Source organism: Ochotona princeps, chromosome 18 (assembly GCF_030435755.1).
Source record: "Ochotona princeps isolate mOchPri1 chromosome 18, mOchPri1.hap1, whole genome shotgun sequence".
In the NCBI taxonomy this organism is placed as follows: Eukaryota; Metazoa; Chordata; class Mammalia; order Lagomorpha; family Ochotonidae; genus Ochotona; species Ochotona princeps.
Window position 1 is genome coordinate 41,551,991 of NC_080849.1, and position 15,336 is coordinate 41,567,326.

A 15,336-nucleotide genomic window follows, 5' to 3' on the forward strand; every position below is an offset into this window, starting at 1 on the left:
AATGGAGTAAAAATGGTTCTTGGGAGAATTAGAAAATACTCATTCACCCCAGACACCCACAGAGTATGTACTATGTACTACAATCTAGACCACAAGCGCAACAGGCAGGGAGCTGACCAAGTGCCTGCTCTCAGAGCACTCACAGCACAGACAAGACACAGATGGACTTGGACTCTCAAGCGGTCACGGTGAGGTCAGACAGAGATGAGGTTGGAAGGAAAAATAGCTTATGTTCAAGTTTATCAGATTGGGGGAAAAATGAACAGTGACCTCACAGAAACTCAGTGATGCAAAGATAAGTTAGAGGAAGCCAACTTTTTGTGTGTATTTCTGCCTACCTTGCAGAACTACTCTGGAGATGTCAGTGGTGTCTGGGCTAAATTGGTTAATGCACATTTCATTCATTTCGGCCAGTCAGTGGTGGGGGTTGGAATCTACATCTGTTTGTAGGGTCTGTGATTCCTGGATATATAATAATAGGACATCTGCTGTTCTTGATTTCTCAGTTAATTGAGAAATTAATAAACATGACTTCTTTTGGGCTAGAACACATGCTTAGTATTTCCCCCTTCTTTTAAGTCATTTTTTTTATTTTGTTAAATTTTTATTCTGAATTTTTGAATTTTATAGTACAATTTCATAGAGACTGGGATTTCCCCAACCCCCTAAGATCCCACTGCACCCTGACCAATTTTCTCCATGTTGCTACAATAGTATAGTCCTTCATAAGGAGTAATGACTCCATCAGTCTGTTATTTAAGTGTGCCCCAACATTGCTGGTACAGACAATGTCAGATGGTCCAAGCATCCCACTGTCAACACATTTCTATGGATTGGGAGTCCATCTTTGATTTGAAAGTGTGGATGCATATTGCATTGTATCCCCACATCTGGATATGGTAGTCTCTATTACTGCATCACTATACATTCCCGTAAATGAGAAACCACAAAATAAGGTCAACAACCGATATGAATTAGAACAACAAAATTACAGCACCGTGGATTCGAAAGTAGATAAAAAGGATTCATTGGCTAGACAGAATAACAATCCAGGGAGGAACAAGGAGGAAAGCTTTGCCACCCTTCCACAGGTGGCTATGATTCCTAACACAGGGCTCAAGGATCCCCTGAGGACCAAAAGCAGAAAAAGCCGTTCCAGGGCATTGAGTGCGAGCTGACCGAGGGGCCCAGCACAGATGGGAGGTGGGATAGCCCTGTAGGCTAAGCCTGGAGTCTCAATGTGTATCTTTCAGAGAGCTAAAAATCACATAGAGTGACTTGTGGCAGAACTACTCATTTTATGTGATAGAATAGGACAGGGCATGTCGGGGAAAAAAGGATGTTTGAGGTACTTCAAAGAGTTTATGGATAGAAACAAGGTTGGAGCAAGTGTCTGGTGGAGTGGCTAGGATGCTGTTTGGGATAAAGCATATTGCAATGCCTGCTTGGAGCCTCTGCTTTTCTTACTGCCTCCTAACGCACACTCTAGGAAGCAGTAAATACTGTGTCCCTGCCAACCATGCTGGAGATCCAGATTGAGTTTTCAGGTCCTGGCTTCATTCTGGCCCAGCCCCAGCTGCTGAGGGTATTGAGAGAGGGCCAGTTAACAGAAGATTGTTGTCTCCCTTATAAAGTGAAAACAAATGAAACATTGAGCATGGTTTGTCCATAATATACATTTCCCATGAACTTTTAAAACCTCCCCTATAGGTGTATGTTTGGAAGATTGTCAGCTTAAACAGCACTTTAATCTCATTCATAGGCAGACTTCAGAGAGAAGTGTGGCTGAAGTGAAGATGGAAAATCCCTGAGTCTCATGATTCTCACCACACAGAGGTGACTGGGCATGACCTACATGTATTTGGGCATCATACTCTACGCCAGGAACTTTAGAAACACTCCAGCTGCCTATACCACTGTGGCGCCCCTGCAAGACTCAAAAACTCTAAGGGAGAAGGAGTGGATACTCGAAATCTTGGGACACAGCCTTTCAACCTCACTTGGTATGTTTTCCATAGACCACAAAAACAGACTGAGGCTGGGCCCGGCATGGTAGCCTAGCGGCTAAAGTCCTTGCCTTGCATGCGCCAGGATTAAATATAGGTGCTGGTTCTAATCCCAGTGGCCCCACTTCCCATCCAGCTCCCTGCTTGTGGCCTGGGGAAGCAGTCAAGGACAGTCCAAAGCCTTGGGACCCTGCACCCGTGTGGGAGACCTGGAAGAGGCTCCAGGCTGCTGGCTTTGGATCAGCTCAATTGCAGGCCATTGCAGCCACTTGGGGAGTAGATCAGCAGATGGGAGATCTTCCTCTCTGTCTCTTCTCTCTTTATATCTGACTTTCCAATCATCAATCAATCAATCTTAAAAAAAAAAAAACAGACTGAGACTGCATGGCCTAAAAATGGGAAAATCTGGGTGGTGGGAAGCATTTCATTGTAGCAGAATTTTTTTTCCCCCTACAAGGGTCTGTACTGCAGAAGATTCCTCTCTTGAGGCCTGAGTCAGTGCTTCACCTCCATTCCCCGGGAAACCTCTAGTAGGTGACTACTGCGTGAGAGGATGCTGGTCACATCACAGGGAGCAATCTGCATGATAGAAAGGCGACCTGGGTTTTCCCTCGCAGTGTAAAGCTGAAAGCTGGGACTTGTAACCCAGCAGTATATTTCCACCAAATGAAGTCCTGTGGCCTAGAGGATTGGAGAAGATCCAGGTGTGTGTGCGAAGTCACGTCTTCAATCATATGAGGCCAAGAGAGATCTTAACCTTAGGGGTGGATATTTGGTCTAACATTGAAGATGTCCACATCCAGTGTCAGATTGCCTGGGTTCAATTCCCAGTCCCAGCTCCTGATTCTTGCTTCTGCTGGTCCAGACACGGCAGGTAATGAAGTGGTGGTTCTCAAGTAGTTGAGGAGATCTGAATGACGTTCCTGGCTCACAGCTTCAGCCTGACCCGGGAGAGGCTGCTGTGGGTGTTCAGGGAGTGAACTAATGATTGGCAACAGGTATGCATTCTTCTGATTCTTTTTTTTTTTACAGCTGTTTTAGAGTGTTGCCTGGAGCAGGTGGGCAGAGCTGTGCCCCAGCAGGTAGCTTCTTTCAACAGTGACAAGCTGCTGAGTAACATACCTGCACTGCCAACCAGGGCATTCGGGCAGCTCTGACATGTCCTTGACTGACTACTGCCCTCTACCACATAACCTCATGGTTTTTTTTTTTTTTTTTTTTTTAATCTCATTGCTTCCTATTCTTCTGTCTTCTCTTCCATTTTGCTTAGGTATTAATTTATTGGTTACTTTACCCTTGCAAAATGGGAGCTTAGATCATTGATTTTTTTCCAGCCTTTAAAAAATATCACTAGTTTCTGCCATCGTGGTGTAGTATGTGAGGCTGTTGTCTGTAATGCCAGCATCCTATATTGGCACTAATTGATGTCCTGCCTGTTGCAATTCTGATCCAACTCCCTGCTAATGGCTTTGGAAAAGTGATGGAAAATGGTCCAAGTGTTTGGGCCTCTGCCACCAAGGGGGAGATGTGGGTAAGTCTCCTTGCTCTTGGCTGCAACCTGCTCTACGGCTGACCACTGTGGCCCTCCAGGGAGTGAGCCAGTGCTGTCCCTCTCTCCTCTGTCTTTGTTTCCCTCTCTGTCTTTAAAAACACAAATAAATAAAATACTTTTTAATATCCAATTTTAAAGCTATCAGTGTCTCTCCAAACACTGTATATTTGGCTGTATCTCACAAATTCCTGATGTGTTTATTTCTCCCAGGTGCTTTCAGATTTCCTTTATGATTTCTTTTTGATCCATGGGTTATTTAAAAGCATTTCCTTTAATTTCCAAACATTTTAGAATATTTGGTTTCTGTTACTGGTTTCTAATTTGGTTTGTTCAGAGAGCATAACCTAACATATAATTCTAGTTCTCTCAAATTTATTGAGACATGTTTTATGGCCCAGCATACAGTGAATATATCTTGGTGAGTATACCAGTTGCACTTGAAAGCATGCATACTTGTCATTGTTGGCTGAAGTGACCCATAAATCCAAGTTGGCTTTTAGAAAAATCATTAGTGTTCAATGAGAGAGAGAGAGAATCTTCTATCCATTGGTTAACTTCCTAAATGGCCATAGTGACCAGAGCTGAGCCTGTCTGAGACCAGGAGCTTCTTCCGGATCTCCCACATGGATGCAAGGGTCTAGGGACTTGGGCCATCTTCCTCTGCTTTCCCAAGTTATTAGCAGGGAGCTGAATTGGAAATGGAGCAGCTGGGATTGAACCAGCACCCACATAGGATGTCAGTGCTGTAGGTAGAGGTTTGATCTACTATATCACAACATCAGGCCTTGGGCTTTATTCTTGATTCAGTCTTTGTAGTTTGTATTTCCAGGACTTTTAGAGTATCTGATATGTTGCTGTCATAATTTTTCATGACAGTCTCTCGTGGTCTTCAGAGCTAAAAAGCATCCTTGGTGGCAGAGGAAAGGGATAGCAGTGTGTAGGGCCACCAAACCAAGATGGGGAGGGTGAAGGTGAGTTTAGGTGAGATCTACCATGCTTTGAAGCCCAATCTCCACTCCCAGGCTGTGGCAGAGAAATGCTTTGTCTTCACCACAAACTTGCTGAAACCTGGCTGATTCTGAGTGTAGAATCTGTAAGGATACTGTAAAAGCACACAATTTCTAGCTGGCTTTATTCTGTCGTTACTAGCAATTAGGATTTTGAAAACATTCAAAATACCAATACCAGCAGGTAATATTTCTCAAGTACGTCCCATGTGCCAACTCCTGTATCAAATGCTTTATATATGAGGGTAGTTAAAGAAGGTAGTGGAAAATGCAATTGAATGATAAATTCATAATGGTGCAAAAAAAGTTTAGGAGATCATGCATGTTTTTATCATACATATTTTCCATGAACTTTCCAAAGACTCTCATGTATATGATTTAAGTTCATGAACATTTGCACTTGTGCAGCATTCAGTGTCCACGTGAGGACAAGACCATCTGCACAGTATGGCTGCTCTGAGCATCGGGTGAGGGATGGGAACGTGGATCCCACCGATCCCGCAGGCTGTGCTCCTCTCCTTCACTGCGCTGCCTCACTCTGCGCTGTGCAGTGTTTATTATGACATGTCAAAGTAAGTTAGCTTTCAGTAACTGAGACCTCATATGAGGTCTGTCTTATTTATTCATGCTTTTAAAACCCGATCCTGGGATCTTTCCTTGAATATGTGTCCCTGTGGGTGGAAACCGAGAAGCACCCTGAACCTATGTGGGTAATGTGGGCTGTAGCAGCTGGGATTTTCAGGAGCCTTTGAGGGTGGCTGTGTGAGGGGACCATCTTCATTGAGGGGTCTGAGGATGGGATCCTTCCCAGGGGCTGAGGGACCCAATTGGCATTGTCCCTCTAAGTCACATAATTCTTGCAGGAGCTGGTGACGAGAGAAATTTCAGCCTGGGAGAGCTGGTGTGGGCGTTAATGTTTCTGCTCAATCCATTCCACATGGGCCTATCAAAGGTTTTCTTGGAAGAAAGCTTCAGATGGAATTTCTCAGTGAGTTTAACCCAGACCTTTCCTGCATTTATGGCAGTGGTAAAAGCAGAGGAGATGGATTTTTCTCAGCCATACCCGCAAGCTAAGCTACCTGGAACAAAGATGCTGGTGCTCTCAGTGGTCAAACATGTTTCTGCCTCCAGACATCCCCTGCTCCTGCTCCAATGCCAACTCCTACGAGGGCTGAAGCCTCTAGAGTGCATCTTTACTGAGCATCAGGTACATGCCTGAGAGCCAGGGTGCACTTTCCTCTCCCCAAAGGCAGGTGTGGAAGAGACAGTGTGTCTGGCAGGGCAGCAGGCAAGTGTCTGTCTGTCTTTAAGGCCGTGTGAGGCTGATCTACAAGCAGACCTGCACTCTTCCAGCATTCCAGCTTACTGTGTGGCCACCTGTCTCACTAAATCTCTCTAAAAATTTTAATATTTTACCTCATTATTAATATTTTATGATACAGTTCCATAAGCCCTGGGATTACCCTTATACCCTCCCCAAGTCCCTTCACCCTCGCTGAGTTCCCCTATGTTATTACTAGTGTATAATTCTTCATAAAGAGTCATATGTCTGTCATTGTGGGCATGGACAATGGCAGAGAGTCCAGCATCCTATTATCAGGATATAGTTAACAGTTTCATTGGGAGCCCATCTTTGATCTGGAAGTAGAGATACATACTGCGTTGTACCCTCACGTCTGGATATGAAAGTTTCTATTATGCAGTTATTATACATCTCCTTAAATGAAACACCACAAAACAAAATCAACAACAGGAAGAAAAATAGAAAGTAAAAATACCATGAAGTTAAATAACATGCTACTGAATGACTAATGTGTCACTGAAGAAATGAAAAAGAAAATCAAGAACCTTCTTGAAGAAAATGGCGCTACTGTATGATTATGAGTCAGTGAAGAATTTAATAAGAGTTTTGAAGAAATGAAACTAAAAAAAAGACAAACAACAAAATCCATGAGATATAGTTTCTGCTGATCTTTGTTGGTGCGATATGTCTCCTGTAGGTAACAAATAAGTGGTTTTTTTTTTTTAAATCAAGTCTGCTTATCTATGATGTTTGATGAGTTTAAACCATTTACATTCAGGGTTAATATGAATGGGAGATAATTTGGTCCTGTAATTTTAGCAATGGGTTGTTAATTGATTTAGTTTTCTACTATTTTACTGAGATGTTTTTCACATTTACCTTTGGTTTTGATAGGTGCTATTCCTCCTTTCTGTCAAGGGAACATCTTGAAGTATCATTTGTAGGGCAGGTTTGGAAGAGGCAAATTCTTTTAACTTTTCTTTACTGTGGAAGAATTTTATTTCATTTTCAAAAACAAAGGAAAGCTTTACTGGGTAAGTTATTCTGGGCTGACAATTTTTTTGCTTTTAGAATCTAGAATATGTCACTCCATTCTCTTCTGACTTATAGAGTTTCCTGTGAGAGGTCTCCTTTGATTTTAATTGGCATTCCTTTATGTATCAATTGATTTTTTTTCATGTGCACACTTAAGGATCTTTTCCTTATGTTCGATTGAAGAGAGCTTGATTATCAAATGTCGTGCTGAAAATCGCTTTGGGTCAACCCTGTTGGGAGTTCTTTGCCCCTCCTGGATGTTGTTTCCCAATTCTTTCTTTAGATTAGGGAAATTTTCCATTATTATTTCATTAAATACATTTTTAAACCCAGCTTCTCTTTCTGAACTTCCAGGGACTCCCATAACTCTTATATTTGGCCTTTTAATAGTGTCTTTCAGTTCTTGAATACTTTTTTTGGGCTTGACCCAGCTCTGCTTCCAGGTTTTGTTTGTTTCCTCTGGTGACAGGAACTATCTTCAAATTCAGAGATTCTCTCTTCTGCTTCATTCATTCTACTTTGGAGACTCTCCACTGTACTTTTAGTTTGCTCCACTGTATTCTTCATTTCTAATGTATCAGCTTTCATTTGATTCATTTCCAGTGTGACATATTCCTTGAATTCCTTGAACGCCTCCTTTATGTGCTTCCTGTTGTTGATAAGAAGCTTTATAACAAGTGTTTTGAATTCTGTCTCCCCCATTTTCTCAATGTCTTCCTCAGGGTTTTGCTCCTTTGCAGGGGAGTCTTCAGTAATATTCATTGTGCCTTTGCCTCTTAAATTGTTCTTCATCATTGTACTTCTGGTTAGCAGATTATTTTCCTTGGGCAGGTTTCTAAGGTGTGTCACTCACAGGTCGACAATTCAATTTTACTTTTTGTGGTTGATACATGGCTCTTTGTTTGCAGTCAGTTGTGCCACTCTCTCCAGCGAGTTCCAGTCCTGGGTTCTTATCTTAGACTTTGACAATGGTTTCCATAGCCCCTGCTCCTGGCTCACCAGTCTCTACCTCCTGTGATACCATGCTAAGGCTGCTCCATTGTCTGTCCAATCTCTCTCCCACTGCTGGTTGGAGTAATTCCAAGAATTAGGGTGATACCAGAAGTCCTATATAGCTAGGCTGTTGTTGGTGGTGATCTTGTTGGAACCTGTTGACTATTAGGTCTGAGGGCCCCGTGGACCTATTTTGACCCATACGATGCTGTATTTGGTATTATTTTCCCTGTAGGATCAGTGCAATGCACTGAGCTCAGTGAGTTTTCTCCCAGCTCAGCACATTAACAGCTCACTGTTGTCCCTGTGGTCTTAAAATTGTTGCCACACTGTACAAAATAATGGCTGACATGCCACATACTAGAGTTCTTGATCTGCTTGCCATCAGGAATGAGTGTTACCTAGACCTATCTTGGGTGGAACCTGCAGGATGCCATGCTGTTGTAGTTCACTGAGCCAGAAATGAATTTACTCCCAGTTCAGTGCAAGCATAGTCCTGTCCCATAGCCTTATCTCCTTGCACAAAATGGTGCCTGATTCAGCTCTAGTGACCAGACTGGACTGTGAAATCCACCCTGTTCCTGTACTGCCTATATGGGACCTGCCACTCTGTCTCTTCTCCTGGTCAAATCAAACAGACCAGTAGGAAGGGCAGTTCTTTGGGTTCACCTTCTGAGCTCCCAGTGAATGCTCCTTCCCACCTTGTTTCTGTTGTAGTTCTGAGTGTGGGTGCAGTTCAGATCACCGCTAGCTGAATGCTGCTGGGATATCTGTCACTGCAACACCACACCATTGTGTCTGCAGCTTTGCTGTTCTGTCAGTATCCAGGTGGAGGATTAGCCTGATATGCCCCCTTGCCAGCTTATCTACCTACATCATTTATTCACATGCTGCACACAAATGACTTAAAAGTACAAAGCCAGGTGGGCCCTGGGGGCAGGCTTTGGTCTAGTGGTTAAGATGCCAAACATCTCAGTTGTCAGTCACAGTTTCCCATTGCATTATCATTATCATTATCATCATTATCATTGCATTAGAGAGAAGTGTCAGATGGAATGCCATGAGGGGAAAAGCTGCAGGGAATCAGCCAAGAGGTGGAAGTAGTGAGCAGAACCATTTCCGTGTTCTGAGTACTCACGTGTAGTCTGGACTTGTCCCATCGAGCCACTTCCATTCATTCTCATGCTCTGAGTCCGTGAGACCAATCCAGTGGCTATCTCTTCCCACTATCTGCTTATTTATCCATCGCTGTAAAAAGAAATCAGTGATAGGTTCAGCAAAATTATGCTTCAGTGCTATAAAAGGCTAAATATTATAATGAAAACAGACACAAGACAGCTGAACAATAATCTGTAGCTATTTTAAGATGTATAGAACCTGTTGTATATAAACTAAAATTGAAATGTGAATGAGGTGGTCACAGGATGTGGTTAAGAACTCGCATTTATTAACATATTGGTTACTCAACACTATGTCAATTAATTCCATAACATTATAAATTGTTGCTGATGGTATGTTGGAGCTTTTAATTGATCCGGATGATACTCTGCCGGCTCTACCTTCAGACCAGAGAAGGTCTCCCCAAGAAGCCGTTGAACTTGACAATAAGATGCTGGACTCTATGCTTGGTATATGCTTGCAATGAAGGAATCTCAACTGAACTTGAACTGTGGTAATGCAGCAAGGTGGAGGAATCCACCATGGGGGGGAGGGTTTGGGGAGGGGTGTGGGTAATCCCAGTCCCCATAAAACTGTGTCACATAATACAATGTAATAAATAAATAAATAAATAAATAAATAAATAAATAAATAAATCAGTGACAGAACATTACTTTTAGGGGGGATGGATGTCTGAGGGACTTTAAAATGTCCTTTTTATTTATCTGAAAGGCAGACAGACAGATTCATCCACCCTTGAGGAACTTTTTAACATTTGGGAAGAAGAATGACTGGAAAGAGGATGTTTGTCAGAACCTATATACAGCTGCTACTGTCATCTTTGTTACTGCAGTTGTTTTCTTTGGAACTGTTTTAGAAGGGTTCTCCCCTCTTGCAAGTTTATAAGCAATTTTAAAGTGATGCTGTTCCTTTGAATTACCCAGAGAACCCAGTAATTCCTCTGGGCAGTATTTTCCTTCAACATCTTTCCTGTGTCTTAAAGCAAGGAGTAGCCATGGGGCTGAGTCATCTTCCAGGCCAGCTCTCCTATGCAGGATAAGGCATGCAGTGTGTCTCCGGGCTCCTACCACTGCCTAAGCACCAAAGATGCCTAGGGTCCAGGTGGGGTTGGGGCCCAGGGCTGTAGATTCCAAAGCCCAGGCATCTGGTCACTTGGCTTTATTTTCTCATTCTGTCAGCTCATATGGGAAATATTTGTTCTGGAGATGGAACAGAAGGAAGCCAGTGGGACTGGGTGACACTAAAGGAAGAACACTGACATTATTGCCAGAGGGACCTCAGTGTCAGTCTCACCTCTGCATTCACTCTTAAGACTTGCTGGGTCCAAGTTTTCTGATGTGTACAATGGGGCAAATAGCTGTGTTCCAGAACTGCTGTGAGAGTTAAGCTGTCTGGCCTCCTAGTAGGGGACTGTGAGGGATCACTGTCATTAGTGCGTGAGGGCTGTGCCCCCTTGACCTTGTCCACTCTTTCTGATCTGTCTGGGGATCACATGCTTTTGTCCCTTGAACCCTCTTGATGGCTTCTCTCCACAGGCGCCTGGTGGACAGCCACCAGTGGGGGCAGTAGGAAGCCTCAATTCTAAAGCCAGGAATGCTTCTAGACAGGGGAGAGAAAGCCCAGATCTCCACAATGCAGTCTTCCCAAGGATGCGACTATGAATTCTTGGCATCTGTGAAGCCTTGGCAAGTGTGCAATTTCCAGATGTAAAACTATCCTTAAATTATAGCTCTCCCCTACCAACTCTGCTACAAACATACCTGTTCCTCTCTTGTGTTGATGAAAATGAGATGTGAAGACTTGTCTTCACAGAAAACTTTTGCATCCTCAAAAATCTCCTTCTCTACCGAAAAATAGTAGCATTTGTCTGTGAAGTTCTTCCAGTGGGGTGGACAGCCTAGGAATGCAAAGGTTTTTAAAACAGATTGAAAACAAAATCCACAGAGAACTCCATTCTGCCTTTCTTCAGCTATGCTGCAGAGACAAGCGCTAGGGTCCTGGACTGCTCCAGGTCAAGAGCAGCCCACAAGGAGCCCCTGGCTGCAATTCATGGGCATGCTTGGAGTAGACCAGTCCAGATGTGACCATGGAGCACACAGTAGTGACAACCACACAATCTAGAAAAGCTTCCTGTGACTGGTCTATTGCTTCCCTGCACCTGGATGAATCTTCACAGTAATAGAATTAGCAGTGGGACACAGGATGGGCACAGCCTGGTATCCCAGGGAACAGTGAGCTTGATGAGGGTACTGGACCGATGGAACCACAAAGATAACCACATTTTCAGAGAAGGAAATCACATGGAATTGGGGTTGGTCAAGGACAAGGCACCACAACCATGACACTGTTTGGAAAAGATCTTACATCTGGGTATCAGGAACAAAGAGGCACTGATGAAGGGAATACTCTGGCTCCAGACTGAAGAGCATAAAATGAGGACCAGATGGGTCAGAGGTGGGAGCCATAGGGTGACACCAGGGAGTGGTTTGGAGTATGCCTTACCTCCTCTCCCCCAGAGGTGGAGGCCTGTTAGAGCAGTAGGGAGCTGCAAGCTACGCCCCTACAACCCCATCCCCTTCACTGCCCCCATGATTCTCTCATTACTAAATCAAATGCTGGAGGCTGGGCCAGCCGTGAACACTCATGCAGCCCAGGGCCCAGTTTGAGGGAGGGTTCAGACTTACCATTGATCTCTGGTGTTGAAGTTGGTTCGTTCTGCAGGGCCAGGGGTGCCACTGCCCCTGACGGGCCTGGGGGACCAGGAGGCCCCTTGGGGCCAGGCATGCCTGGCACTCCTGGCAAGCCTGGCAGCCCACGGGGTCCAGGCACCCCAGGTTCGCCCACAGTACCCTGAAGGCCCTGGAAGCCAGGGGGCCCCTGGGGGCCTGGGAGTCCATCTTTGCCTGGTGGGCCTGGAGGGCCTGGGTCTCCACTGGCACCCTGGGGGCCAGGCTTCCCTGGGGAGCCACGGGAGCCTTTGGGACCCTGGGAGCCTTTGGAACCCTTGCTGCCACGTTCTCCAGGGGGGCCGGCGGGCCCCACAGGGCCTCTTTCCCCAGCAGGACCTGGTGGGCCAGGCTCTCCCTTTTCTCCTTTCTGTCCTTTGTTGCCTGTTGGGCCTGGAGGTCCCTGGGATCCTCTGTCGCCTTTCGGACCCCTGGGGCCAGGAGGACCTAAAATGCAAAACAAAGCAAATGACATGTGTGGGAAACCCAATGGTAACAGTAGGAAGCAAAGCAAAACAAAACAAAACAAAAAACCACTTTGCTTCTTATGAAATCTCCAACTAGGAATACAGTCTAGCATATACACAAGAAGGGCTGATGACCAGACAGCTGTTGGCTATTGTTACATGCTAAGTTGCCTGTTCAGGTCCTACTACCCAAGAGCTGCAAATGTGATATAAGTATTTAAATAGGTGAGTCTGGTAATGTGAGCCAATGTGACTGGTGACCCTCTAGAAAGAGGAGTTTGGCACACTGACACAATGAAGACCATGTAAGGAAGTGGGAAAAAGACACCATCTCCAATCCCAGAAGACCTTGGGACAAATGACCCTGCCCATCAACCTTGATTCCACACTTGTTGCCTTCAGAGCTGGCAGGACATCAGTCTCTGTGGCTTAAGCCCTGAGTTGGTGGTACCATTACCACAGGCTGAGTAACTGCATACAGCCATGGTGGGGTTGCCTTGGCCACAAGCATTGAGCATGGACCTTAACAGTGCCCAACTTTCAAGTGCAACAATCAAGTGTGCATGCTGAAGGGGTTTTTGGCCCAGCCAAAATGTGGTACAACCTGGGACTGGGATTTCCTCCTCTTCATTCATTTGACCAAATGCTTGTGGATGATCAATTATATGATGAGCAATGGACAGAATGCTGGGAGATACACAGTTGATTTAGAACAAAAATACACAACTGGGGGCCTGTGTTTTGGCACAATGGGTAAAACTGCCACATGCACCACTGGCATGCCATTGGGTACTGGTTTGTGTCCCAGCTTTCCACTTTGGAAGCAGCTGCCGGGTAAGGCAGTAGCTAATGGCCCAAGTGTTTGGACCTCTGTCACCCACATGGGAGACCCAGATGACGCTCCTGCCTCTGACCTAGCCCAGCCCTGGCTGTTATAGCTGTCTGGGGAGTGAACCAATGTTTTGAAGATCTCTAACTCTTCTTTTTTTATGATTTGTTTTTTTTTTATTGGAAAGGCAGATTTACTGAGAGGAGAGAGAAAGATCTTTCATATGCTAGTCACTCTCCAAATGGCCGCAGTGGCCAGAGCTAAGCCAGTCTTAACTCAGGAGCCAGGAACCTTTTCTGGGTCTCCCACATGAATGTAGGGTCCCAAGGCCATTTTTTTACTGCTTTCCTATGACATAATCAGGGAGCTGGATGGGAAGTGAAACAGCCAGGACATGAACCGGCAGTTATATGGGATCCTGGTTTCCCATGTGGGTAATAGGGCCTGAACATTTCAGTCACCACTGCTGTCTGTAGGTGGAAGGTGGATCCAGGAGTGAACTGCAATCAAATCAAGGTGTTTCCATATGGGATATAGGTATCTTAATTGGTAGGCCCAATTCCTACCCTTGGTGTTCTCTAAGTTAGGAACTCCAAACGAGAAAGTCTGCTGGTGAATTCAGTTGCTTCAGAAATTCTTTTTCAGATTCTCTTTAAAAATATTGCCAGGGCCCGGCGGCGTGGCCTAGCAGCTAAAGTCCTTGCCTTGAAAGCCCCGGGATCCCATATGGGCGCCAGTTCTTATCCCGGCAGCTCCACTTCCCATCCAGCTCCCTGCTTGTGGCCTGGGAAAACAGTTAAGGACGGCCCAATGCATTGGGACCCTGCACCCGCGTGCGAGACCCAGAAGAGGTTCCTGGCTCCTGGCTTCGGATCGGCGCGCACTGGCTGTTGTGGCTCATTTGGGGAGTGAATCATTGGACGGAAGATCTTCCTCTCTGTCTCTCCTCCTCTCTGTATATCTGGCTGTAATAAAAAATGAATAAATCTTAAAAAAAAAAATATTGCCAGCAGGGCCAAGGTGCAGTAGGCTAATCTACTGTGCTTGTGGCATCAGCATTCCATATGGACACTGATTCAAGTCCTGGCTGCCCCATTTCCAATCCAGCTTCCTGGTAATGGCCCAAGTGCTAGGGCCTCTATACCTGTGAGGCAGACCCAGAAGATTCCTGGCTCCTGGCTTTAGATCAGCTTAGCTCTGGCCATTGTAGCCATCTGGGGAGTAAACTTTCAAATAGTAAATCTTTAAAAATCTTGCTAGCAATCAATGTTTCTTCACTCATATCTGGGCTGATTCAATTCTTGTAAATTGCTACAAATGAATTTGCATGCAGACATGGGATACTCACTGCTTTTGACAGATTGATGTGGTGACCAGTTGTATTTCCTCCATAACACCTTGATCTGGCTTCCCACAGAGTTCTAAGACTCAGCTCTCTCTTCCTGCTCTGACCTGAATGCAAGACCACCTACCCCCTCTTACATATAGGGACAGTTTATGGTGTTGTGATTTTCCTCTAACTGGTTGCTGGAACCACCACCTACTCTCCATGTACATTGTGGCTTCTTTGGAGAATGGCATCAAATATGAATCCCACAGTCAGCACAGAACATCAACAGATGTTCATCTCCAGAGCTCGTGAATGAAAGAAGTAGATACTGGGAAAAGGTACAAGTTTTTGCCTTTGATAAAAATGTACAATCTTGACTAATAAATTTCTCAGATGGATTAGTATAAAAATCAAGTTTGTCCATACAGGCCTCTACCTCCATCACAGATAGGCTATCTGTCTTTTAAAAAGATGAAGCGTAGGGCCCGGCGCCGTGGCCTAGCAGCTAAAGTCCTCGCCTTGAACGCACCGGAATCCTGTATGGGCACCGGTTCTAATCCCGGCAGCTCCACTTCCCATCCAGCTCCCTGCTTGTGGCCTGGGAAAGCAGTTGAGGACGGCCCAAAGCCTTGGAACCCTGCACCTGTGTGGGAGACCTGGAAGAGGTTCCTAATTCCTGGCTTCAGATCATGGCAGCACTGGCCGTTGTGGCCGCTTGGAGAGTGAATCATTGGACGGAAGATCTTCCTCTCTGTCTCTCCTCCTCTCTGTATATCTGACTTTGTAATAAAATAAATAAATCTTAAAAAAAAAGATGAAGTGTAACATTCATGGCTTTGGATTAAACTTGGCAAACTCAGTACTATCAACATCTTCATTCATGACTACCTTAACTTTGAAAAACCCACC

General features: G+C 45.0%; 1 protein-coding gene across 1 annotated transcript in view; it reads right to left on the minus strand.

Moving 5' to 3' along the window:
* Positions 1–15,336, minus strand: part of COLEC12 (collectin subfamily member 12) — a 181,230-nt gene that overhangs the window by 2,967 nt on the left and 162,927 nt on the right. Inside the window, exons 6-8 of the mRNA XM_004579610.2 lie at positions 11,760–12,248; positions 10,836–10,972; positions 9,035–9,144 (exon numbers count right to left, since the gene is read on the minus strand). Of these exons, the coding sequence (XP_004579667.2) occupies positions 9,035–9,144; positions 10,836–10,972; positions 11,760–12,248 (736 nt within the window). The remainder of the gene's footprint in view (positions 1–9,034; positions 9,145–10,835; positions 10,973–11,759; positions 12,249–15,336) is intronic.